Here is a 26,703-nt window from a genome sequence, read left to right on the forward strand (position 1 = left end):
TGGAAACCCCTGGAAGTTTTGAAATTCTGTCCAATGAGCGCTCCTGCAAAAATGTAAACATACCACAACCAAACGGAAGAGAAGAGTTGTAGTTTTAGTTTAGAAGAAGTGGCCATGTTGTGAAAGCCACAAGGAGAGGGCAGGAGCCCTCTGGGGGGGCCTCTGCCCCCCCAGCCCCAGCTGGGGGCTACAGAAACTTGGAACAGTGTTAAGCTGGACTATGTGTCTGTAGCTGTGAGCTGGGGGATGTTTTCCATCGTGAGTGAGCAGAGATAGAGCAGAAGTGGCGGCAGCGTCCAGAGGTTATGGCTAAAAGCCAACTGATAAGACCTGAACTAAAGAACAGCAGCAGAGAACAGAACTAAGTTTCTACAGAGAGAAAGCTTGGGGGTAAGAACTGTAAAACTCCCCTAAACCTCCTTGGAGATCCCTCCAAAAATGGAGGGGGTGGACTCTTAATGATTAGAAGTCCTAAATGGGTAAAGGAGCTAAGAAGCTCGGTCGTCCTGAGAGCTCAGCCAGGACGGTGTGTGGGAGGTTGGCCTTGAGGCCCTCCCTTGCTGCAAGCTACAAAGAAGCTCGTAGCCTGAGACAGGGCACAGAGGCCCTGCAAGGAGCTTGAATCTCCTGGAGATACCAGACTGTCACGAAGACCCCCTGCGTCTTCGTGATATGACCTGGTGAAACGACCTTGTCTGGGGTGACGAAGCCACGGAAGACCCCTCCTTGGAGAGAGGAGTGGCCGAGGGGGATACCCCCTGTGTGTGCTGGCAGAGATCCAACTATCAGCTGCTGCAAGAAAAGAAGGGAGAGCCTGCTGCCTTAGAGACATTGCTGCTTCTGAGAGTTGAAAGGATCTCTTCCTTCTTCCCTCCTGGACTTTTATTTGGAGGGGAGAAGAGATCTGATCCATTGTAAATACTTATGTCATAGTAGAGATAGCTAAGGTTGTATATAATGTATTGTAGTATTTATTTGTACAGTCATTGTAATATATTCCCTTTCCCCATTCTGAGTCTGGTGTGTTTTGTCTGGAAAAACCCATCTCACATTAGGTTGAGATGTGGGAGGGGGAATGGAGGTAGAGAATTGGATTTTGGGCTATCCCAAACCATGACATTAAGTTAACAGTTGGATTCAATACGCTTAGAGGTCTTTTTCAAGCTTAATGGCTCTATGATTCTAGGATTCACTTACATATAACTTCCTAAATTGAGGGGATTACTTTACCTCCTTTGAAAAAAGATAGGAAACCAATAAAATTATTCTAGGGATTAACTATCTTTGATATGAACTTTACACAATGTATTTAATCAAGTACAGCAACTTTGTATTTACACTGGATATTAAAATATTCTTCACAAATTTACTACATGGAAGGAGAATGATTGGGCCACTACTTCCCTACTTCACATAGTCACTCATTCAGGTAAAAGTAAGCACATACAGCCCAACAGAAATTTTGGTCAATGAACAGATTAAAGTGACTTCCAAGGTGCTAGATTAATCTCTCAATAAACTCTGAAGGCTGTCAGTAAAGAAGTAATGGCTCTCAAGAAAAGATGACATAGAAGAAACTTTATGTAATAATTTAAGAATCTTGAATATATATTCAGCAATCTGTGAAGAGACTTATGGCAAAATTCTAAAGTTTTTGGGAAGAAGTTTTCATATCCTAAATACAATGCAAATCAGGACTAGGATTTTCAAAGAGGAGAAGAAAGAAGAGGAGAGGAGGGGGAAGGGAAGGGAGGGAAGGGAATGTCTAAGAAAAATCCTGCTTAAAAAGTGTGTAAGGACAAAGAAAGCTAAAGACTAAAAACAGAAAAACAATGTGCATCTTTTTGCACTGCAAAAGAGGGACATGTGGATTTAATTAATTAATCCTGTGGTGAACCTTAACAACTTCCCTCTGTGGAGAAAAAAGATTACCTCAAGCATCACCAAAGCTAACAAAAAAACATTGCACCTGTCTTGGAGTCTCAGAAGAGAAAAATCGCTTCTGTTTACAGATATTTACATACGGCCATATTGACTTGCTGTAGGACCATACCATTAGTGGATTTTTTTCACCTAGGCGAAAAAAGGCAAATGACTTTTACAAACAAAAGAATTCAGAATAGAGAAGTGTGAAGGATCACTAACCTCTCCTGCCCTGCTGTGTCCCATAGTTGTAGCACTGTAGGTTCTCCATCAACAATTAGTCTTTTCATTTGAAAATCCACACCTGAAAAAAATGATGTGTATAGTCTAACAAAAAACATCAGTAACCTTTAAAAAAACACAGAAAATGAAAAGTTATATGCTATATACAAGAGTTATTTCAAAATTCATCTCTTTTAATAGGTTATGAGATTTCAGTTGTTCACATACTCTTGAACTGCAATAATCCCCTGAAGGTATCTGTCTTAAGAAAACTATTTCAAAAAATATTTTTCCCAAGTATTTTCCCAGAAGCATTGATACAAATGGCATCCCAAACAGCAAATAAGACCTCTCTCTCTTTTATTTTGCTGAACAGTTTTATCAAAGAAATAAAAATATTTTATAAAACAGACTTTCTTTCAAATGCCAAGGAGGAAAAAGATAAATTGGAAAAAAAATCCTGACTCAGAGGCAATAAAACAAATATATAACTATGATTCAATTGGAAGAAAAATTAAGTCTGCCGAATTGTTAAGACAAGTTTGCTAGTTGACAGCTATAACAGTATACACAAGATGTCAGTCAGAAATCCCTCTAGCTGTATTTAAACCAAAGTTTCAGTAACACTTCAAAGAAATTGAGACAAAAATAGCATAAAAGGATACTACAAAATACTAAGGAAAGAGGAAAGACCTGAGAAAACAAGAAAGCAATAAAAATGCAAAAAGGTTCATACAAACACTAGAAGTTCCTTATACTGAAATTCTCTTTTCTGGTGCTTTGTGTTGTTCAGAAACAGGCTTTGTAAAGAAAAACTAAATTAGACCGGGACCCTACAAACCTACAAACAACTGTTAGGCACTGCTAAGCTTTAGAACTCAATTAGCTCTCCCACCCTAAGAAACTGTGTCTGTACATGCAGGCAACCCTAGCAAGCAATGACAAATGGAATCTTTTCACCCATTTCTGCAAAACAGCAATGAAATTCATTCAAATACTTTAAAAGAACAACAACTATACCCAAAGTTGCACTGGTATTGCCTCGAAATTCATTCTTGCAAAGTCTCATAAGGAAACTGGATTTTCCCACTGCTGCATCTCCAGCAAGAACAATCTTGTAAGCCTTCTCTGAACTGGGGTATTTTAGAGTGCATTCGGTTGCATCTGACTGAAAATAAAAATAATCCCTCTATTGCAACTTATATAGAAAGTATATTCTCTGTATTGCTCTTTTTCCTTTTTCCACTAAAGAACTGGTTACCTGGGGAGTGAGAGCAGATATGTATTTCCTTGTTGAAGCAATTGAGCTGCTTCGACTTACTGGTCGTGAGGGCTTCCAGTCTAATACTGCAGTACTGTTATCAGGACTGTACGCTTCTTCATCCCTGATCTCTGGAACCTGAAAGTACAGATTAATTCTCTGGTGAAAAAAGTACACTTTTTGGAAAGGCACAGGCAAGATTCATTAAAACATTTGTTTTAACAATTTGGATTAAACAGAGATGAATGACCAAATAGAGCTGTGCAGTTCTAGTAAAAATACTGTGATTATTCTGTTCTTATTCTTATCCATTTGCTGTTGACTATAGCCTACATATTGTCCTTAAACATGTTTATGGTTTGGCATACATTCTTTCAGTACTCTTTCTGATAGAGTAAACTAATTTCCATATGAAAATTTCAGCTTAAGAACAGTAACAATAAACAAATATTTTATTTCAAAGCCTATTTTACAAATATTAAGAATTTACCTACAAGACATTACTCTCTATGATATTACTACTCAAGCTAAACTAAATACAGCACAGCTGTAATCAACACTATTCATAGCATAGTCTCCACAGAGATTAAATGTCTTTACTAAAAGCACAGCAAAGGAGTTGCCTTAAAAAAACCCATGTTCTACTGTGTTTGATACTAGTCTTGCTATGTAGTCACCACTAAATCTTTCCATTTTGCTAACAATAAAATGAGCATGACACCTTCTTACATTTTTAAATTCTCTGAGACTTAGCGTGTAAGTCAATGTATGCACCAACAGTATTCTTCTTTCTCATATATGCTTTTTTCCTTCACTGCCACAGCATACTAAGAGGAAGTGATTGGAAACCTGTTTTACTTCTATAGTATCTGCTTTTTTATCATTAGAAAATGAGCTCCTCTCTCCAAACTGTTTAACAACCTTAAAAAACCAAGCATAGTTCAAAAATGAAGTTACTGCCTCAGAAATCTACCAAAAAATATAAAAATGAAAATTTTATTTTAAAGAGAACTAAATATTTATGCATTCTTCAAAACAATTTTACTAATCTTATTTGAATACATACAACCCAAATACTTAGTTTTAACTGCTCTATGGAGAAAGATCCATTTTATTTTAAAACCAGGAAACTAATTTTGTCTCCAACCAAAGGTCTTTCTCAGAGAAGGAGTAAATCTGGCACTTACATCTGTATCAGAAGCATCACCACCAAAGCCTTCTTGCACACACTGTGACCTTTGAAAAATCCTTTGATGCCTGTATTCCACTTCCGAATCATACTCATTTGAATCTCTCAGGGTAGACAAACCACTGTCAAAACAGCTCTCAGGTAAGCTGTCAACTTCACAGTTTATCTTTTGCATAGGATCGCAAACAGCTAAAGAATCAAAATCGTCATCCACACAAGATGAATGAGATGACCTAATAAGAAAATATTGGAGGGGAAAAGAATAAGTTATTCCACAATTGTTTTTCCCAACAAAATATGAGACATTCTGAAACAGCTGATTTTTAGAAATGCTAAGTTAAAGCCATATGTTAAGCCTATCTTGCCTTTATAAAGAATTTCTTTCTCAATCATTTCTCTTACAATGCTCAGATTAAATTATTTAATCTACGTTATTGATGATGACTTCCCATGTTTCAGTATGTCTATTTATTAACTAAAAAAAACCTATTTAAGAACATTCAGAAAAATGACATACTATGAAGACATCAAAGGCAGAAAATTATAGACAATGGTTTAGCTAATTTTTGGCCTATTCTAAGACATAAAATGACCTTGACATACTCTGTCTCATTTAAATTATTGCACCTCCTCATAGAAGCACACCTGCTAATAAGGAACAGCTATAAATACAGAAAAGGGAGTAGCCAAGTTCAGGAGATCAGTAATGGTGGAAGAAGTCACTGAAACACATGTTCTTATAGTTCGGTAGGCTACGTAAAACCTAAGATTTTACACAGAAGTCCTTTCTTTTCCCTCACCCCTTCTTCAAAGGTTTTTTCGTTTCCATTTTGGATGCTGCAATATATAAAAATACTTTAATGAATGCAGCAATGCCAGTATGGCTTACAGGAAAAAAAAGGCTTTTATTTATGTAAATAAAACTACATAAAAGAAAGATTAATAGAGTAAATCTTAAAATAATCAATCTTACAAAAAAATGTATGATGGCTACAAGCATTATTATGCTCCTGTAGCAAGACAGGAACAGGCACAAATTACAGTGAGGTAAAGAAGGTCTTCAAGTCACAGCACAGAAGAGAGAAACGGTCTGGCTTTGCTGTATTGGGAATGGATGTGAGGCACTGAACTGCTAAAACAGACAAGGTCAGCATCAATCCTTGTAAAAATAACTTGGTCCCAGAGGGGCTGGGACCTCCCAGTGTGATGGCACAGCACAGCAGAGTACACTGGGGAGAACACCAAATTATGAAGTGAATAATGAGTTGAATTCCTGCACATGACCAAATGGGGGTGACAGGGTATCACTGTTCAATGCAATAACATTCAGAACTATCTAACTTACGTACCTTAAGGCTAAAGAATAATCACACGAATGAACGTGATCTTTGCTTTAGACTATCACAGCATACATGCTCTTTGCATTTATGCACCTACGAGCCCATACCAAATCACTGAAATACAGAAGAAGAGTGTATACTATAACAAAGTTAAGCTTGTCAGGCATTCCCTGAAATAAAGGTCTTCAGTAGCAAACTTTCAACCTCACTGAACCATGAATTCAATGCTGGGAATTTCATACGTGCTTAAAGCAACTTAGACCAAGATGTGTGTTACAGATAAAAAAAAGAAAAAACATACCTGCGCAAATTGCTTCAAAACATGTTAGAATGCAAATCAATAGCTCTTAATGCCGATCTGCTGTCAGGAGACAAAGTACTAAAACAAACTGTCTGTCGTTTGATACTAAGTCACATCTGTTAAGAGTGAGTTTTATTTCTACCACATAAGCTTTCCTCTAAAGCTTATTTCAGAAAATTACTCTGTAATATGCAAGTTAGTAGGGGATGCCTTTCAAAATTTGCAGAGGGTCCAAACAGAGAGGCTGCATTAAGAAGGAAACAGTTTCTGACGAGCAAAACTTTACAGCCAGCAAACACATCTCACAGAGACAGCACCCCTATCCAAGATACTCTTCTCTCTGTAAATGTAAATGTAAATGTAACATACAGACTACTAAGAACTCTAGGGTTTGGAGTACCACTGAAAGAAAAAGAAGACAAAATAATCTAGCAACTGAGTAAGGACACACATTTTTGCTGGCAGATCTAGCTGTTTAAAAAAAAAAGTGTGAAACTATAGCATGATTGATAGTGCTTGGGGTTGTCTCCATTGCCCAGTATCTTCAGTATCTCTGCAATGATCTGAGGAAGGCCTGATCAATGACATGTATCCAGCAGGTACAAAAATAAATACCTCTGACCATTTGATATTTGCATTTAGATATCTTACTGTTCTCTGTGACTTTTACTGCACAAATAGCCAAGTGCACTCACTGCTCTGGCATCAGTATGAGATGAGGGTGCTTTTTCTTTTGAAGAATTAGGCCCACATTTGTAATAATTAGTACATGGGAAAACAAGACACACAGGCTGAACATACAACCGAAAACGTTTTATGTCTAAGTACTCAGTAAGCTAGGTAACAGAGGTCCTCAGAAGATTTTTGTAGCTTCTTGGAGACAAGGAGGGGAGATCAAGAATCAAACTAGAATCAAAACAACAAAACAGTCCAAAATCAACAAGAGGCTGTCTGAACTCTCCATAAATTCATTATTTGGATTGAGAAGAGTTTTCCTGAGCTTCCTGAAGTAACTGAAAAGATTCCTACTGACTTCAGTATACTTTGGATCTTATGCTATGGTCACACATTTCTTCTAATTCAGTCAGAATTATTCTCTCTGTTATTTTACAGCAATTTGCTCTACTATGAAAAGTGTAATGCCCTAGTCTTAACAAAAGCAAGCCTGGCTTACCTGTCATACTGTGGATTTAAAGGAGAATGTCCACCATTAAATTTAGGACTGCTTCTAGAATTGGTACTTCCTGGTGAGGTGTTTGCTAACCGCTGCAACAGACACATAACAAATGCATAATAAGTTTGATAAACAGAGTGAAAGCATCCAGATCTCTTGTGAAAAGAAATATGCATCATCAAAATAAGAAATGTGTATTTTAATATGTATTTAACTACTTACATTTAATTAAACCTCATGCTTTATATAGGGATGAGGGTCAAAAGGCCTATTACAAATAAAATTTAGACCCTACTGCTGCCTTAATACTGAACCTACTAACCACATTCAATCACAAAAGACAATGGAAATTCCAAGAAGATTATTTTATTGACTACACCTGAAGACTCTGAGTTGCTAAATTTTGAAAAGTAATATTTAGAACAAGGCACGTTGACTACTAAAAATAAAATGGAAATGTCACTGGCTGAGCTAGTGTCAATAGAGCTACCTCCTAATTCTTGAGAGAGATAGTGAAGGAAAGGTCTCAACTAATACAATGTGACAGAGTACTCTGTATATTTTGCCATGCCTCTACACATTTATTCACTGGAAACAGTTTCTTCTGTGTTCTCTGTAATATGCTCCCTTTTGTTTCAGGGCATGACAGAAGGAAATGGTATCTCTTGTTGTATCTGTAGTGAATATCTAGTAGCTTGTATCGGCAAAAAAGCACTCATGTTCATTGGCATGGAACACTGGAAACAGGCAATGACCCCTATCTTCCTCCTTCCTGTCCAGTATTGTCTTTGAGGGCCCATTATTCAGGCCCCAACCTTCTAAAAAAGTTAGTTGCTTTACTCATGATGCTCAGTCATTAGCTTTAGAGTTTAACAGGTTTCACAAGATCGGGAAACGGCAGTGTAGAGTAGGTTTTTAGTTATTTTCAAGCCTTCCTTTCTCTGTTTTGGAGGACGTCTGGTTACACCTGTTATAACAGATTCCCATGGAGTTGTAATAGCCCAAAAGGGTTTGACTAAGGTCTTTATTATCAGAAGTCCCTGCTATTTATTTTCCCAGTGACTTGCCTGGACAAAAGTCCAGGTTAGGTGAAGACCTTGCTATTGAGAAAGGGTAGTTTTCTGAAAAAGTGTATTTTCAGTGGTAGGCAACTCAATACAAACATATTCCTTTAGTTTGAAAGGAAAACTGCTGCTTTATTCACCTCATTAAATACATCTGAACACAGTATATTACAAAAAATTACTACTTTCCAAAGCATCTCAGAAAGCAGTTGTGATCCAACAAAACCCCATTATTTCACAACGCATTAGTAAAATCTAACAAGATTCAACTACACAAGAGTATCCCCACAGTGAGTCCACTGATTTAAACTCAGTTTTTTCTGAAACCCAGCCACTGAAGCACCAATTTAAATTTGGTATGTTAATTCTTACGCCTTCTAGTACAATGTAACAAAATCATAAATACATACCAATGATCTGTTGTATTTGCTGAAACTGTTTTCAAGTGCACTTCTTAAACCATCATTGCTGTCATGTAACTTTCTATTAGCTGATCTAATAAGGAAACACAGTTTAACTTGCAGGAGTAAAGAAAACTTGAAAACTATGTAACTTATCACAAATAAATATTGAATAAGGACTTATCAAAAAACCCTTTTTTTTTTCTTTTGATAAACACTAAAGAATAAGATGAAACTAGAAACATGTTGACACATACTAAAAAAAAATCATTATATGTGAAAAAGCCACAGTGAAGTTTAGTCCCCAGTGCCAGCTTAGGAAACCTGTTTTCACTTCTGCAGCATGGTCTCTGGTCTCCTGAGTGGAAAAAAATACTGTAGAAATGGTCACCAAAAAAAAAAAACCAAAAAAGTCAACTAGTACAGCCATTTCTGTACAAAGTGAATATCCTCTAAATATTGCTGAGGTGACTCTAAGGATAAATGTGATTCATCTGCTTGAAAGAAAGAATTTTTTTAGGATAAAGAAACTAACTAAAGATATAAAAAAATCTATTCATTGTGACCCTCCTTAAAAGCAAAAATTTGTGCACCTCGTGTATAATACTGTGCACTTGTAGTACTTCCCAGACAAAAATAAGACAGGGAGTTACCGGAGAAGCAAAGGCAATAAAAAAAAAATGAGTCAGGCAATAATTTTTATGATAGCATGGATAGACTCAAATCTCATTCATCTTATCATAAAGAAATTCATTGGGGCTAAGAAAAGAAAAAAAAAATAAATGCAGAATTACTGTCTCAGTAACACAGTGGTCTTACTAGCAAAGTAACATCTACGACAATTAAGCATGATACCTTCCACGACAGTTCAGACCATTTCAATATTTTCACTTTGTATTTTTTTTCCAAATCTCAACCCACTCTTTTGCATACAAAATATTTACCCCCACACGCACTGGGACAAAATTTGATAATAAAAAACTGAATTACTAAAAACTTACTGCAGTATTTCAATTTGTCTTTCCAGATTATCTCTGTCTTCAGTATATTCTCGGATAATTTCTAGGTCTCTGGAAAAGAAAAAAACCAAACACCTAACTTAAATAAACTTATACCTTACAGGTTATCCTTTTCTTTTATTTTTATAATACTGCTTTTGATAGAGTTTACATTTATGCTGACACGTTGAAAGCAGTTTTATGCAAAGTAAGATCACTTGGTGACTTCACTTATCTCTGCCGTTATAACTCAACAAAGACTGAAAAATAAAAGAAGTACAAAATAATCATATGGATTTCTTCCTTTCCCCTGAAATATAATTTGTGTTATCTGAAGACAAGCACTCAATGAAACTGTCACTTACACTCCTTTAAATCAGTAACTAGAAGCACCTTTCACTCACTTTAGAAAAAAATGCTTGAGATTGATGTGGAAGGCTTCCAAAACTATTCTCCCTAATATTCAAACAGATATTAATCTGAGTGCATGCCAAGGAGAAAAAAAACTGGCTGATGCTGCACTCTTATTTCATTCCTAACTAAAGTCCCACTAAAATCAACAGACATTCTTGCAAAATTATAAGAGTTTGCATCATATCCAGAACTTGCTGTTTCAGATATAAGAACAGCAGTGATGGTATGGTGTCAAACATGTACCTGTCCTTTATGGCAAATTTAGAAAAAAACAACTGCATACATAATAACTACATCAGAGAGCAGATTTTTTTCCCCTGGTGAAAATTATCATGTAAAAGTAACTTACCTCTCAGCGTTCAAAGACTGATCTGCATACTCGCTTTTCAAGCTATCTAATTCACTCTGTAGAAAAGCTATATTTGTCTGTGCTTCTAAAAGATCTTTCTTAAGTTTCTGATTTTCCTTTAAAAAAGGAAGATATTAGATGTTAGATGTCACAGTCATCTCCACAAAATGTTCATAAATTATAATGGTAGAATAAACATCATCAAAATTACATAAAAATGAAACACTAAAATCTTGCCATAGAGGGAGAAAGAAAATGAAAGAACAGCAAATCAACAGAGAAGTCAGTAAACTAACATGCAAAAACCTTTGAATTTTTATTTTTCTTTTCAGTTACACAAAAAGGGGACTACTATATAGCCTCAAGCCATTTCTAAATGTTATATATAGAATGTGCATGCATTTATACAGAACAGGTACTCTTCCAACTTGAAGAATCTTATAGATTTATCGATGACTTTAAAAGTTTACTTTGCAGTTTACCAGTATTAAATGTAAAAACACTACAAAAACCAACAACAAAACAAAACAAAAACAAAAACAACAACAACAACAACAAAACACATAAAAATTCGCATTGTAGACTAAAACAGAGGCTAGATTAATATGTTAATGATAATAAATCTCTTACCAGGAACATCTCATGCATTCTTTTTTTCAGTTCACCCACATCTTCCTTGTGATTTACATTTTTGGATTGCTCCTCCAGCTAGACAGATAAAAAAATGCAAAATTAATGTATTTGATTGTTCTGATTCAAAGTACACAAAAGCTAATGGAAATCACATTAAGTAACCCCAAAAGGTTTTACAGCTACTTAAGTTTTTAAAAGTTAGAGTTTTGCCATCTGTGCTGGTAGGCAGCATTACTCCAATAATCACTGGCTTTCTAAAAAATTTTTAGATCAATAATTAAAAAACGTTTAATGAGCATTTTGCTCAACTACTCTTTAGGTATAAAATATGCATAACTAGTTACACAAGTCAACTATTGAGAAGATACAAACAGGTGTATTCCCACTAAGTTAAAAAAAATTTATAAAAAATTACTACTACCTCAGCTGTGTAGTATTTGTACTACAACCTCTCATGTTTCTTGTGAGAAATTTCTATTTCTATAAATGCCATTTCAAGTTCAATTCAATATAAAGAATAAAAAATGCATCCATATTGGTTGCTATGATTCTGCTAAAACTTACAGCAAAAACTAATGTTAAAATTAAGCCCAGATTACAAACTATCCGAAAACAATCTCATATCTGAGATTTCAGTTTGCCTTACTACTAGGTATCAAATTAAAAGATCACATTGGAGTTGAGTTCTAAAAGGCACTATATTACTGTAAATTATTATATTTGGGTTGCCAATTTCATTTAAATCTATAAATTATAAATACTTAGAGGCAATATGTTGGATTATTTCTACCAAATACAAGACTAGATAACTGCAATGTTAACAACTTGATGGATACTTTACGGACCTAGAAAATTTTTCAACAACAGAATTTGGATAACAATTGCTCTTTTCCCTAGGTATTTCAACGAATTACTGAAAATTATCAGCAGTTGCCATTTACTAATACACATTAGATTACAAACCTATAATTATGATTATCCATCTTGAGGAAAGCACTTCAAGGTCAAAATCTTTTAAAACACTTCAAAAACTCACCAGACTTCAACTCACTCACCTTTTTAAGCTTTTTTATTGTCACCTGAAGATCCCCAACTTCAGTATCATACTGACGCTTCAGCTCGTTTAGTGCTTCCTCAGCTTTTCGCTTCTCCTGCAATATTTTCAATTTCATTAGAAGTTGAGATAGGTTTCAAAGGTTTATTAAAAAATTCATTCATTATTTTGGAAACCACTCAAATTAATGTGTGCAATTTTGTCTTTCCATTGTGTCAACCTGTCCCTTCCTTAGGATCCACAGATTCTGATTCTGTAACTGCAATCCACTTATACAACACTCATAGAAATAAAATGGTAAGGTGAAAGCAAAGATATGAGCCAATTCAGTGTTACTTATGTCTCTTGTGCTTAACATTTTCAATGTCTTAGGAAAGAATAAATAAAAACCAACATGAAAAAAGTGATCAAATTTTACTTGTACATATGTGTACTGTATATATAGATGAATACATACACACTCATGCACAAATCGGGCCATTATGTTCTTTTTTCAAACCAGTCTTCTATGGCTCAGCATACAATGTGCTAGTAATAACATTACCATGCTACCATCACTTAGTTTTTTATTTTGGTTTTTCTCTTACATTTTTTTGCTCACAAGTGTTGGAACATTACGGGGCCATGTCAGTAAAAGGTAAGTAGATGACAGTATCTTTAGTTTCATATGGTACTCAATCTGAATAATAGTATCTGAAGACGGTACTCAGTCTGAATATGAAACCAAGTACACTATTCTGAGTTTTATTTTAATCAAGACAGAGAGATTTTGAAGAGAGGCTACATCAGCCACAATGAGAAGAATGAGTGTGGTGTGCTATAAATTAATATGTGTTTGACTCACTTCAGTCACTCCCCGGGGACTTCAGAGCAGTTTCACAACACAAGAAATCAGAATGTAGCAGTGACTAGTGGTGCCAATGAGACAGGTTGAGTTTTCACATGGAAAAGACAGACATGGACTTTGCTCAGAATTCAGTGCTTTCCTGTAGGTGATGTTGAAATCTTATGTTGAAATGTCATGTGTTAAAACAGTAATGAAAGTAATCAGTTTAAGCCGGATTCCCCTACTGTTGGCAACTATATAGGACTTCTCAGTATTGTTTGGTAAATATTTGTTTCCCTTGAAGCGACAAAATACAGGACAGGTTCTGCAGAGGCAGGTGTCACGGTAGCATGAGTAAGATCACTCTGACAAACAATAGCCTTGATTACAGGCATTAAGATTAATGGCTTAGCACAGTCCTACAAAGTAAATAACTTAACATTTACTCTCAGGGCGTTTCACTAGGTGGAGTATGTGCAGCTACAAGGGAACACTGAGGAGTGAAAATGAAAAAAGCGCTGTGAGAAACAACAGCTCATCTTTCCTACCTAGAGGTAGATGTGAACAGTGAAGATGCAATCCCTGCAACTTGGTGTCAATTCGAGGACTTTTTAGAAGGAAAATACAGACTAGAAGTGGGTAATACATAGAAGATGTACATAACTGTAGATGTTCTCAGAGCGAACAAATGCACACATCCCAGTCACCCTTTTAAAGCAGTGAAAAAGTCCTCAGGGCTCTTTTCTGGAATTCATCATTTTTTGAGAAACAGCAATTTTCCAGAGAAAATTTATTTGTTTTTTAAACATAACTGCTTAGTCTCTCTGGAAATGAACATTTATCTTTACTGAGAGATGCATTACCAGTTGTTAAACATATTACAACACACTTTTTTTGCAATGGTGATATCTTTATTAGCATTTTTATGCCATTATATTTTGTTTCTAGGAAAACAATTGACTTTTATGGTTTGGTAGGAGTGTTTTCTCTTGTATAGAAAAATACGCTATTTGAAGCAAATCTATCAGAACACCATTTACCTTCACAGTTCAACTAATGTGAACTACTTCAAATCAACAAGTTGTCAGAAAGCACTTTGTTGCTTCTAATTCTGGAAATGCTCTGGTGAAAGAACCCATAGCAAACATATACAGACATTCAGTATATTGTGTGTCCTACCGAGCAATAATTATGCCCATAGTATATGTTTTAATTAATGCATATCTTATGTCGACATTAGAACACTTTCATGAACTGTTATTCTTATGCATATTATAAAGTTAGGTTTATTTTATATTAATTTAGTAAAACAAAGCAGACAACTGGTTTTGCTGCTTTGAATTACAAAGTCACATGTGACTCTAATATATCTTTCAGTGGGTAAGGACAAGAGGATTTTTGTTACTTTTCCATCAAGACTGCCAGTTGGTTGAAACAACAGCTAAAACTCAAGCATATCAAAACAGATTTTCCTATCAATTTTGGAAGGTGCAGGCCTTCACACACTGTTATCACAATTACCCTCTCTTAAGTCCACAACTCTATAAAATGTAGCTGCAGGACGAAAACGGAGGAAAGAAAGATCGTTACTCCAGGCCGATACACAAATTAGGACTAAATGATCTAAATTCTACATAATTTCGTCTACTAGTTTCCATTCCTTTACAGTGAAAGATCATTTTCTCTGATCTGTTTGCAATATTGGTCTCAGAAAGAAACTCCCCTCGGTCAGCATATCCTCACAAAAGAGAAAGACTTTTTTTTCTTGGTTTTCATTATATCTGAACAGACATTCCTCTTTGGGAAAGCATTAAGAGCATTCATTTTTATCTTATGCATAGCTTCTTTTCATCTAGGCCCTGCTTTCAGCAGCTTTGAGTAAGCCCATCAGGATCAAAACCATACCTGGCCATCAATTCTGCTTAAGACCACCGAGAGTTTGGTAATTATGAAATTCTGTAAATATAAATTACTCACTTCCTTTTTAACTTTATGCTCTGCAGCTTGTATCCGTTGTTCCATCTCTTCCTCTAGCTCACTTAGCTGAACTGCTGCTTTCTCCTGAGCTCTAAAATTTAAAAAAAATATTCTCTTAGCAGTTGCCCTCTGGTTTGACAGAAACACTGTGTAAAACACAGCTGCTTACCTCAACTGAAACAAATTAGACAGTCATACATGGAAACATTACCCAGACCTTTAAACTGATGTGCCTGGGAACCAAAATCCCAAATTATTTTGAAGAGACCGGCAAATTAGATTTTAAATAGTAGCTGACAGATGATGATTAGTCTGAAATACATCATATCTGCATTTTTAAAATTAATTTACAAAGATAAAAGGCCCCTCAGGTTATCCTATGAAGAGACTTCAAAAGGGTAACTGCAGCAACATGCATCACCCACACACACAAGATCTCTGTTCCAAGTTAATCTGTTTGGTTGTAGCAGTAATTATGTGAGACTGTAAATGCCAAGTAGTTAAAATAGGGAAATACGCTCCTTGAAGCTCAAGAAGCAAAAATATGGTTTCTAAAATGAAAGCATAATGGACATGCATCATAAAACTCAAAGTTGCGGCCAAGGAGGAGGAGTCAAAATGTTTTAAGACATTTAACATAACAATAGAGTCTACAAAAATTTGGTCCAGGACTTATCCAAAGCATGAACATGGAACCCTTTGCAAGCTGCTATATGTGTTTATGCACAAGTGCATGCATGGCTTATTCTGGCATTAACTCTTCGTTTAAGGTAACGAAGCATGATAGACAAAAAAAAGAAACTGCAGAACTGAACTAGAAACACAACTCACTATACCTTTTTACTGCTATGGCCAAAGTTTCCATCTCTGTGCTTTGAAGTTTGATCTCTCGGATGAAGTTCTTAATTACACGCTCATATGACTGGATTAATCTTGGTTCCGCTATGTGTATGTTCTGATACAGAACACTGACCTGTTCTTGTCTGAAAATGAGAGAAACCATGTTAATGCACTTACTTGGAAAAATGTTCTACAACAGGTTTGAAAAATTTACTGCAAATCAAGATGGAAAACCTCTTTGCCTAGTTTTAAAATTTAGCAAGCTAGATAAGGACTTTGAACATTCAGCACACTATGTCTCAATTCTTCTATGTTACATTTACTGTTCTCACTTCTCTACTTTCATATAGCTACTGCAAAAAAAAAATAAATTCATAGTTGGAGAATTGCTAACATGTGACACATTTCATAAATTCCTAGCACTTCAGTAGTTATCCTTCAGAGCTGTAAACTGCTCACCAAAACAGGCAATAAACTATTCCAGAACAGTTTCAAATTTTAGATGGAAGCAGACACTGTTCACATCCAGAAATAGCTGCTGAAGAATGTCACTCGTTCAAAGAGTAAATATACACACAGTCTTTTAAGTGAGTTTAATGTAAAATAGAAATAGCACTAGCTGCAGTGAAATGGACAGTTTATCAGCCTTGCAAGGCAGATAAATTCAGCACAATCTAAAACATAAAAAAATTTTAGTCAGCATACAAGATTTTTAGAAATATGAAATACAAACATGATACAAACATCTATGTTCTGCAATTTTCTATTTTCCTTTAAATTTCACCAAAAATATGCTTACTAGTAACATTGTTTCTTAGAAAGCAGGCAAACAGTAGGAAAATTACTTGTTATTTGACCCTAACATAAAAGATCTGTTACTTAAGCAAATGTTTTCATGACTGTCGTGCAAATCAGGTCACTGACACGACTGGAACTTCAAGGACCTATATAACTATATATAACATATATAACTATATAACACGCACAATGAAAATACCAGAGATTTCCTACCACAGAAATTAATAATGGAGTAGCAAAATTGAAGATTCAGTGTCTTACATTGAAGGGGGAAACAATTAGACTGTGCTTACTGTACTTTGCGCCAGGAATAGAATACATTTGCAGTGGAATAGTGCAATGTATTTCCACAACTTTCATTCTCTTAACAAGAATGTCACACCCACAGCCACTCCCTCTTCCAGCTTTCTTCTGAACACTGTCAGAGTATGCAGGGGATGCCACAAAGAAGGCCAAGGCTCACTTGGAATATTAAGGACAAGAAGAGCTTCTACAAGTACATCATCAGCAAAAGGAAAATTAGGGAAAATCTGGGGCTACTGCTGAATCAGATGAGTGCATTCTGGTAACGCAAGACACAGGGAAAGCAGAATTACTGAATGCCGTCTTTGCCTCAGTTCTTACTGCTGAGGCCAGCCCACAGGAATCCCAGACCCTGGAGGTAAGAAAAGGCCAGAGAAAGGAAGAATTCCCCTTGGTCACAGAGGGTTGAGTTAGAGATGGTCTAGGCAGACAGATGCACCCACCAGTGTTGATGGAGCTGATAAGTGTTGTTGCTAAGCCAACCTCCATCATCCTTTAAAAATCACAGAGAACAGGAGAGACCTGATAACTGGTAGAAAGCCAGTGTTACTCCCATCTTCAAAAAGGGCCAGAAGGAGGACCGGGGAAACTATACCAATCAGTCTTCACCTCAGTCCCTGGAAAGGTCATGGAACAGATCCTCCCAGCAGTCATCACCATGTTGAAGGAAAGAAGTAGTCAGCATGGATTCAACAAGGGGAAATCCTGCTTGATCAACCTCATAGACTTCCATGATGGCATGGTAGGACAGGTCAACAAGCATAAAGCAGCGGATGTTGTCTACCTTGGACATGGGTTAAATGGGTTAAATGAATAGACAGTGAGGTGGATCAAGAACGGTAGAGCTCAGAGATTGTGATCAAAGGAGCAGAATCCAGTTGGAGGCCTGCAGTCAGTGGTGTTCCCCAAGGATCAGTACTGGTTTGAGTCTTGTTCAACTTGTTTATCAACAACCTGGATGAATGGATGGAATGTAGCCTGAGCAAGTTTGCTGACAATATGAAACTGGGGGGAGTGGCTGATACACCCGAAGGCTGTGCTGCCATTCAGTGGGACCTTGAGAGGCTGGAGAGTTGGGCAGAGAGAAACCTAATGAGGTTCAACAGGGCAAGTATAGGGTCCTGCACCTGGGGAAGAATAACCCCAAGTACCAGAACAGGTTGACCTACTGGAGAGCAGCTCTGAGGAGAAGGACCTGTTGGTCTTGGTGGATGACAGGTTGACCACAAGCCAGCAGTGAGCCCTTGCAGCCAGGAGGGTCAATGGTATCCTGGGATGCATCAGGAAGAGTGTGGCCAGCAGGTCGTGGGAGGTGATCCTGCCCCTCTACTCAGCCCTAGTGAAGCCATATCTGGTGTATTGTGTTCGGTTCTGGGCTCCTCAGTACAAGAAAGACAAGGAGCTACTGGAGAGGGTCCAGCAGAAGGCCACAAAGATGATCAGGGTTCTGGAGCATCTCTCTTATGAAGAGAGACTGCAGAAGTTGGGCCTGTTTAGTCTAGAGAAGACTGAGAGGGGATCTCATCAATACCTACAAGTATCTCAAAGGCAGGTGCCAAGAGGATGGTGCCAGATTCTTTTCAGCAGTGCCCAGCGACAGGATGAGGAGTAATGGCCATAAACTAGAAAACAAGTTCCACCTCCATGAGAAAAGACTTCTTTGTGTTGAGAGTGGCAGAGCACTGCAACAGGCTGCCCAGGGAGCTTGTGGAGTCTCCCTCTGTGGAGACATTCAAAATCCATGTGGACATGTAACCTGCTGTAGATGAGGCTGCCTTGGCAGGGGGTTGGACTAGATGATCTCCAGAGGTCCCTTCCAATCCTAATGATTCTGTGATTCTTTTCAAAGTATATGCAAATATACATTCCCAAATTGAAGCTAGAAATCAGTATATCGATGCTGCTGAGCCTCTGTTTTACATCTAAATCTGCTTTAGGACGAAGTACTCAGAAGCACAAAGGAGTTACTGAAAGATTTTATTTTCCCCTCTGGGATTAAAAAGAAAACTTTTATATTTCACATTCTTTCTTATTCCAGTGACTAGCTATCACCCAGATGGATTCAAAATATCTCAGTGACCCAGTTTTAGGAAGTACTTAGGCTTAAGAAGTCAAAGAACGACCTCTACAACTAAAACCGTGCTGACCATGCTGGCTCCTCGAAAGGGCCTGAAAGGCTTTATCGACCACAGTTGGTCACTGAAACTCTCAGTGACAATTATGTATTTCTGTGGCAAACAAAATTGATGGGACTTTAATTAATCACTTATGCCTTCAGGAAGAAGTAACACACTTTCATGAACTGGGAAGACTGTTATTCATATATTCACTCCAAGTATCCATGATGAATTAGCAGCAAGCACACTGTTATAATGTTTTATAGACATGCAGGATTTCAGAAGCATGCAGTTATGTACACACTGTATCAACATGCAGTAAGTATTTGATGTTTATTGGTTTCAAATTGCCATTTCCAATCACTCCTCTGTTTTCATATGCTTTGGTGAATACCAGTGACACCACTGCAGCAGGACAGATTAGCTGCAATTAATATTGCCCAATTTGTTTGTTTGCCCCAAGTTCTCCTTAAACACATGCTATTTCTTTCTGTAAATTCATTAGTTCTTCAAAATCAGTTATCAAAAAAGATTTTACAAATGGATTTCACCAAGTTGACTTGAACTTTAAACAGTCTGTCTTTTTGCTGGACAAAAAGGCAACTAGAATGCTCTTACTTCAGTTTCAGGGAAATTAATCTAAAATGCTTGAGTCTGCCCTTCAAAACTGGTCTTCCCTGAAATCCTAAAATCACTTTTCAATGTATTTAGCTGTACCTCTTTACGTTCCACACTAACAAAACTGCAGACATTCACAAATACTAATGCATAGAAAGAGCATTTTTTAATACACAATATGAAAGACTGTCACTTTGTTCATCTGGCACTATGGTTACACTACCCACCATGCATGCCTTTCTGCTGCTTCTGCAAAGTACAGACACAATACACTAGTACCCCCAATAAGTATAGCATTCTGGCCAAGTACTGCTCTGGCAGTACTAAAGTACTTCATCCCAAAGGTTTTATAAAATAAACTGTCTGTAAAATTAGTACTTAGTAACTGTAATTAGTCAATATTTGCCCAACTTCACATGAGTTAACTTAAGCAAAGTTACTGTATTTACATGGTTTCAGAGAGTTCCTGAGAGAACTACATAAAGAAAATAAAACTGGTCTGATTATAAAACAATTTGTAACGGTAGATTTAAAGAAGCACAGTAGAATACAGGAGGAGCAGCAGAAAAGGAAAAAAAAACCACATCAAAATCCCCACAACACTGGTCTTAAGAGATATCAGATATTTAGATTTTATTAAGTGTCATAATTTCATTTAACCCCCCACAGCTATATGAATCCTTATTAATTCATAGAATTATTTTTGGTTTGCTGATCATACAGTGACCATTTGCCTAATGATCCAAACTCCAAATGTCGCTCAGAGGGAGTTGATGAAATTTTTCAACAAATAACAACTCTACAGTTGCTCGGTATCTTACATGTGCCCCCTATGTATTTAGCAGAGAGCATGCCACGTTACATGGGCCCCCCTTAGTCTGACCCTAAGGGCAGTATTTGGTTTTAGAACACTATTCTAATGACCTCTTCCTAGTGGAGGTCAGCTTGTAAAATTTTTCTTATCACTTGTAGCAGCTCTGTTGTGGTATGGACATGAAGAGGTGCAGTATAAGGTGGTCTGAGCCAGGAATGTCTGAGCTGGGTGTTTGGTGGAAAAGAAAGATCAAGCATTATGCATCTGATGATTGTCCTCACTCTGGAGACCAATCGCCTGTGTGTGCCACCAAGAGATAGAGAAGTACCTTTTTCTAAAAAGCAGACACATTGCATATGCCACTCTGCATCAGCAACCAGAAAAGAACAGCCATATCTGTTACAGAATGGATAGGACCTGATTTTGCCACAGCTGAGTACCTAACATCTTCTTGACTGAATGCCTTGAGGAAAAAGCAGATTACACAAAATTTTAACATAGTGTAAAATTCAAGGTATTTGTCAACTTGAAACGCTACGGGTTTTTTTTAGTACTGCCTTCTCTTTTTCTGTATCTGCCCCTTCAGATACAGGCTGCATTAAAAGAAGAGAAATAAATCTGCAACCCCCAGATGAGAGAGCTCAGCCAAGGTCTGATTCCCAGAGAAAGGATTTTTAATGTTTCCAAGGCACAAATGATGTTCCCTTCTGAAAACAGAGGAGTCATTTAGAGCCAATGGAGCAGGAGTGGAAAAGGCTGTGGGACAGGCAGTGAAGGATGAAGTCTGTGGAAAAGGAGAATGTCTCAAACAACACTGTTATGTTAAATGGTCGTATGGCATTAAAATACCAGGAAAATGAATGCTACAGTGCTTAAGTTAGTTAGCACAGTTGCTGTTCTGATTATAGCAAAAAGTAGAAGAGCAGTAAAACTTCAGCTAGCTCAGAAAGTCTTCTGGCTCACAGAAAGGCTTCCATCACATTCTCAGGAGAGCATATCTTTCAAACACCTATCGCGAGACGTATTAAAAGACAGGACAACATTCTTACAGCAGAGACCCCCTCTGTGACAAGGGAGGATCCAACATTTGTTTTTCCTCTGAATTTGCCTTTATCCTCTCTCCAGGGAACATGCTTCAATTTCCAAGGAAACCCCTCCAGTTCTGATATCATCATCTCATGGAAGTAAACACTAATTGCTGACAAGAGTTAATACTGTGCTTTATATTGACTTTGGTAAAAATACATCCTGGCTCGTGACAGCAAGAGCATGACACGTTTTGGATGGGTTTTTTATGCAGCAGAGCTCCTCTTCTTTGCTCAAGTACATAAGTATATCCCATGAGCATCACCTGTCTTCACAGTTTAAGCAGCTCGTGTTAAGAAGAGCATGCTTTTCTCACTTTATCACATCCCCCAGATCCACATTTTCTATACAGCTTCAGATGACATGACTCTGGGGCATACTGTTATCATAATCACATTAAGTACATTGGAACTGTATGATGCATAAAATCTCACAGTCTGGCAGCACTGAAATCAGAGCCTGATGAACAGTCAGCTTGGTCAAAATTACAAGACATACAAATAAAACAGACCTCAAGACTAAAAAGTAAAGTAATGAAGTATGAGGACTCTCACAAGTAGACTTTAACTCAAGACAGGGATAAAAACTTTCTGCTCCAGATTCATCCACCCCCTCGTGCTCAAATTAATTTAGTTCATTTTCCAATAAAATTACCCAATTTGCCAAATATCTCACAAAAATTGCCCTAGAAGGCTTAAAGCCTTTGTTGACAGTCTCAAATCTTCATTCTTTCTGATTGAAGGTCTCTGACATTAAATTTAAAAATCTGTTTTCCAGAAGTTTTTTGCCTGTAATTTATAGACAGAAATAAGTGTCACAGCATTCATTAGTACAAGTTTTATCTTGGAAGTGTCAGTGGATGTTGGATCATTCTTTCCTCAAGCTGAGGAATGGAAAAGGATAGCCATCAGGAGACTTTCCCACACGCTTACAGGAGCACATCTATTAGGAGTATGGAGGGAACCTTTCAGTCTTTCTACTGAAATTCAATTAGATCTGAGATTGGCCACAAAAAAGAATGCAACACCCAGTAACATGGTCAAGGGCTAAATCCCTCCAGTATGGGCAGTGCAGTGGAGCACTCACTGCCTGGAACACCAAATAGGTACACTTCTGAACTTTTTTGGTCTACTCCTGTACCATTGCAAATAATTCTTAGAGGAATAAACTAATGAATATGGCTGAGTTCTCAATAAAACAGATCTCCAGTGGCAATTCACCACATATACATATAAGCCAAAGGCATTGCATTCTTTTATGTTTAATTATTCCTTATTCCAGATTAAATGTAACCATACAGAAAGCTAGCCGCATTTTTAAATGAAATGAATGCCAAAAAAAAATACCTAAAAAAACAATGTAAGTGCAATTCCACTAAAATCTGACTTCACATATTAGGTCAACAGCCTGGAAAGACACTGTACTTTTTTTGTCCTAGTGGCACAATTTCCCACCAAGCACAGGTAAAGACTAAGGCAAACAATATTTTGACTCACAGTAACCACCTTACCAAGAAATCTAACTGAATTTGGTCCAAAAAATCTATTCAGATGGGGAGGAAAGGAGCAAGGTTGAAAAGAAACTCTTTAACATTACTCTTCCAATACAGTCACATACAACCAATATAACCACAACTCCAGCACAGACTTGAATGTTTTAAAGTATAATCTAACAGAACTGTGTAACTGATACACCAAACTGCAGAGAGGTATAATCCATCCCATAACAAAACTAAGTTTTTAAAAAAGTAATTAAATTCAAAATACGCTTATTGTAATGTATGCTAATTTCAGTACCTGGCACAAGGCAGTAAGTACCTGGTAGTAAATAATGTTGCATCTACTACCTGAAGACTGGATCTGTTACTGGGTTTCACACCTCATTATGGAGGCTTATTTACGGTTTTTGAAAGTTCAGTAGCAGAAAGTGAGGCTGAACCAGTTGCTGAAACAGTGACAGAACCTTTTGTATCACTGAAAAATTTCCCCTTGATTTCCACGGGTATTCAATCAAGCTGAAGAGTGACAAAGACCACAGCTGTTTACTGTGTGATTTTCTCCTAACATCAATCCTGGTTTTATCTCACTATTTCCATCTACTATGCTTAGTTTCTCTTTGTATAAACCGTAACAGCATCAAAGCACATGTGCCAGTGTTTTGCTGGTCTGGGGGCAGAAGGCAGAGCATTTTGAGACTGAAACCCAAAATGATCACAATAAAACCCACATAATTGAGATAAAAAAATATGGACAACTAACCGCACTCATCTGGGTTTAAGGAGTTTCTTCTTTGTAATTACTTTCCTCACAGTTTTCACCACCAGCGTTACAACAAACATATGAAAAGTAATAAAGCACAAAGTAAGAACACCAACTGTCTCATGGCACTGAAGATGCAGTTATGTTCTGAGCTAGGTCTAGTTTTCAATAAAAAAAATAAAATAAAAAAAAACCCTAAGTAACAAACAATTAAAATAAATGAAATAATTTAAATTAAAAGATAAATAACTTTTTGGAATTCCAGCTTGTACTTCACATGATTTTATTATATTCTGTTGCTTAAGACTCCTCAAATAATTTCAATATATTTATTACTCACATAAGTGGTCCTAATGATTTTAGTGGGGCTACTCGCATGAAAAAACCCCTTATATGTATGTTTCAACAAAAAAGGTGCGGCCTGCCAATGGAAATAAGCTGAGCTGTAACACAAACCTGCTTCTTGTAATTCAGGAGAGGAAGGAGAAATAACAGGAAAACAAAGGGCACACTGTTCTTCAGCTAATGCTGGCACACACCTAATCAATACAGCCAACTATGAAGGATGTTCAAAGGTATTTATACAGCTGAACATGAGTAGGAAACATTTACATCAAATTACAGCCAACCTGATAGTATTTAACTATCAAAATTTAGTTAATTGCAGTTTTCTTGTAAAAGAATCATAACATAAATTACATTAAATGAGTCATAATGAATTTAGCATAAGTACAGGATGCATCTGCAAAGTGGAGCCAACAAAACCTATTACCTTTCTCTCCTACTATCCTTTTAGACAATCAGCTAGATCATACTCAAACTGCTGCTGCAATACATGGTAACCAAGATACTGACATAGACTATTACCAAAATTAAACTGATGCTTTCACAAGTTACCACTGTCCATGAGTCACATTTTTTTTCACCTCCTATTGAGTTTCTGCCCGACTTTAGGTTAAGTTAACTGTTTCTGCAAACTTTCAAACGGCCTTTTGTTCTTGTTCTCCTTCTGTAGAAATCAAGTGTGTAGAAAGGAGGGCATTATGAACAAGTTAAGACAGACCTACGCAAGCTACTGCTCTGTCTGAAATGGGGTAGTCCAATAAATCTAACCAGGGCTAGTCCAAAAGAAAACTATTTATTCCAGTTGTGCACATGAGTAGCAGGTTCTGTAACTGAAAATTTCTCTGAAGAAACCTTTTATCTCATAATCCAAACACATTTTTAAATGTTGCTAGAACTAAATTATTAGGATAAGTAAGAATTTAAGGAGCAATATCTATACATAGATATATTCATATACATGCGGTTTTTTAACTAGCTGCCAAGTCCTTAAAAGCAGATTGTTTTCCATCATAAACTATAATTTTAAAATGAAGAAGAATCACTCTATACTTTTCATGGTCAACATTTTCACATCAATTTTGAGCACCTCAGGTTTCAGGTAGATCACTGCAAGTCACCAAAATGTGCCTCCGTAGATAGGAACCAAACTGGTACTGACATACTCGTGGTAACCGGGTTTCATCTCAAACCAAGTTACCATCAATTATCTTTATTTCCCTGACACCTAGGGCAAAGGCTCTCATGAGCTTCAGTGAGTTCAGCTCCTCAGACCGAGAGCAGTACGTATCAACACCGTTAACCCCGAGGCAAAATTGTTGTTGGCCAGCATTTACCAGGAAAAAAGGCTGACAGGGCTGCAAGAAAGGTGCTGGGGCTGGTCGGGGAATAGCGCGGGGAGAATGTTCCTCCGGAGCCGGCAGAACTTTGCATCCCGTACGTTCCACCGGCCGGAGTTCCCACGTGGGTAGCTGGCAGCGCAGCGGAGAGTAAGCAAGCGAGCAGATGCATGCTGGAAAAACAGCGCTGAAAACCACCGAGGCCGGGAAGCAGATGTGAGGAGAGCTCTACACACCTGCAGGCGCAGGGGCGCAGGGTCACGCTACAAGGCCATTTCCCAGCTGGGATTGCATCAGCACCGGCAGCAGGCTCCGCCAGGAGGGCCGTTTCTGTCCCGTGGGGCCGCTGTGCCGCCGCCAGGCTCAGCCCCGCCAGCCGCGGGAACGCGGACCCGCGCCCCCCGCCGGGAGCGGGGGTGGCACGGATCGGGCGGGCCTGGACCTTACCTGGGGATGTACCTCGCCTCGTCTCCGAGCCGCACCTCGAAGTCCTTCCAGGGCTGTTCCAGCCCCGCGGCGACCCACGCGGCCGTCTCCTCCCCCTCGCCCTCCTCGCCCGCAGGCTCGCCGCCGCCGGGCTGCCGCCGCGTGGCGCCGCGGAAGCCACGGGCGAACTCCGGGAAGGTGATGGCCCCGTCGCGGTCGCTGTCGAGGCGCTGGAAGATCGCCTCGGCCTCGGCCGGCCGCACCCGCAGCTCGGCGCACAGTGCCGCGAAGTCCTCCCGCTCGATACGGCCCGAGCCGTTGGCGTCGCACGCCAGGAACAGCGAGCGCAAGCGGGACAGTTCGTCCCCCGCCGCCTCGGGATCCATCGGCCGGCGCCGGGGGCGCGGATCCTCCGACCGCGACCGGCACTGGACAGGTCGGGACGGGCGATAGGCGGCGACCCGACCTGCGGTGCACTGGGGCGGGACAGGTCCTGCTCCGCCCCGGCGCCCCGCGGGGCCGGGCGCGGCCGAGAGGCGGGAAGCGGAACGCAGGTGGCGGCTCTCGGCCTGGGTAGGTGCCTGGCAGTGCCGGAGAGGCCCGCGGAACGCCGGCCGGGACAAAGCAGGGCGACC

General features: G+C 38.3%; 1 protein-coding gene across 10 annotated transcripts in view; it reads right to left on the reverse strand.

Moving 5' to 3' along the window:
• RASEF (RAS and EF-hand domain containing) overlaps nucleotides 1-26,494 on the reverse strand; it is a 37,043-nt gene extending 10,549 nt beyond the window's left edge. For 4 of the 10 annotated variants that reach the window (XR_004354634.1, XR_004354633.1, XM_032676135.1 and 1 more), the window contains exons 1-13: nucleotides 26,090-26,493; nucleotides 15,963-16,109; nucleotides 15,127-15,217; nucleotides 12,325-12,420; nucleotides 11,267-11,344; nucleotides 10,637-10,752; nucleotides 9,877-9,945; nucleotides 8,885-8,969; nucleotides 7,411-7,502; nucleotides 4,594-4,828; nucleotides 3,407-3,544; nucleotides 3,166-3,334; nucleotides 2,146-2,227 (exon numbers count right to left, since the gene is read on the reverse strand). Coding sequence is in view for 8 of the 10 variants with exons in the window: in XM_032676135.1 (XP_032532026.1) it covers nucleotides 2,146-2,227; nucleotides 3,166-3,334; nucleotides 3,407-3,544; nucleotides 4,594-4,828; nucleotides 7,411-7,502; nucleotides 8,885-8,969; nucleotides 9,877-9,945; nucleotides 10,637-10,752; nucleotides 11,267-11,344; nucleotides 12,325-12,420; nucleotides 15,127-15,217; nucleotides 15,963-16,109; nucleotides 26,090-26,454 (1,763 nt within the window). In the remaining 2 variants the exon portion in view is untranslated. Of the gene's footprint in view, nucleotides 1-2,145; nucleotides 2,228-3,165; nucleotides 3,335-3,406; nucleotides 3,545-4,593; nucleotides 4,829-7,410; nucleotides 7,503-8,884; nucleotides 8,970-9,876; nucleotides 9,946-10,636; nucleotides 10,753-11,266; nucleotides 11,345-12,324; nucleotides 12,421-15,126; nucleotides 15,218-15,962; nucleotides 16,110-25,639; nucleotides 25,688-26,089 lie in introns of those variants that run through there. The other 6 variants (XM_032676131.1, XM_032676132.1, XM_032676138.1 and 3 more) reach the window with 6 other exon arrangements.
• Between the last annotated feature and the right edge of the window lie 209 nt (nucleotides 26,495-26,703).

Source organism: Chiroxiphia lanceolata, chromosome Z (assembly GCF_009829145.1).
Source record: "Chiroxiphia lanceolata isolate bChiLan1 chromosome Z, bChiLan1.pri, whole genome shotgun sequence".
Classification (NCBI taxonomy): Eukaryota; Metazoa; Chordata; class Aves; order Passeriformes; family Pipridae; genus Chiroxiphia; species Chiroxiphia lanceolata.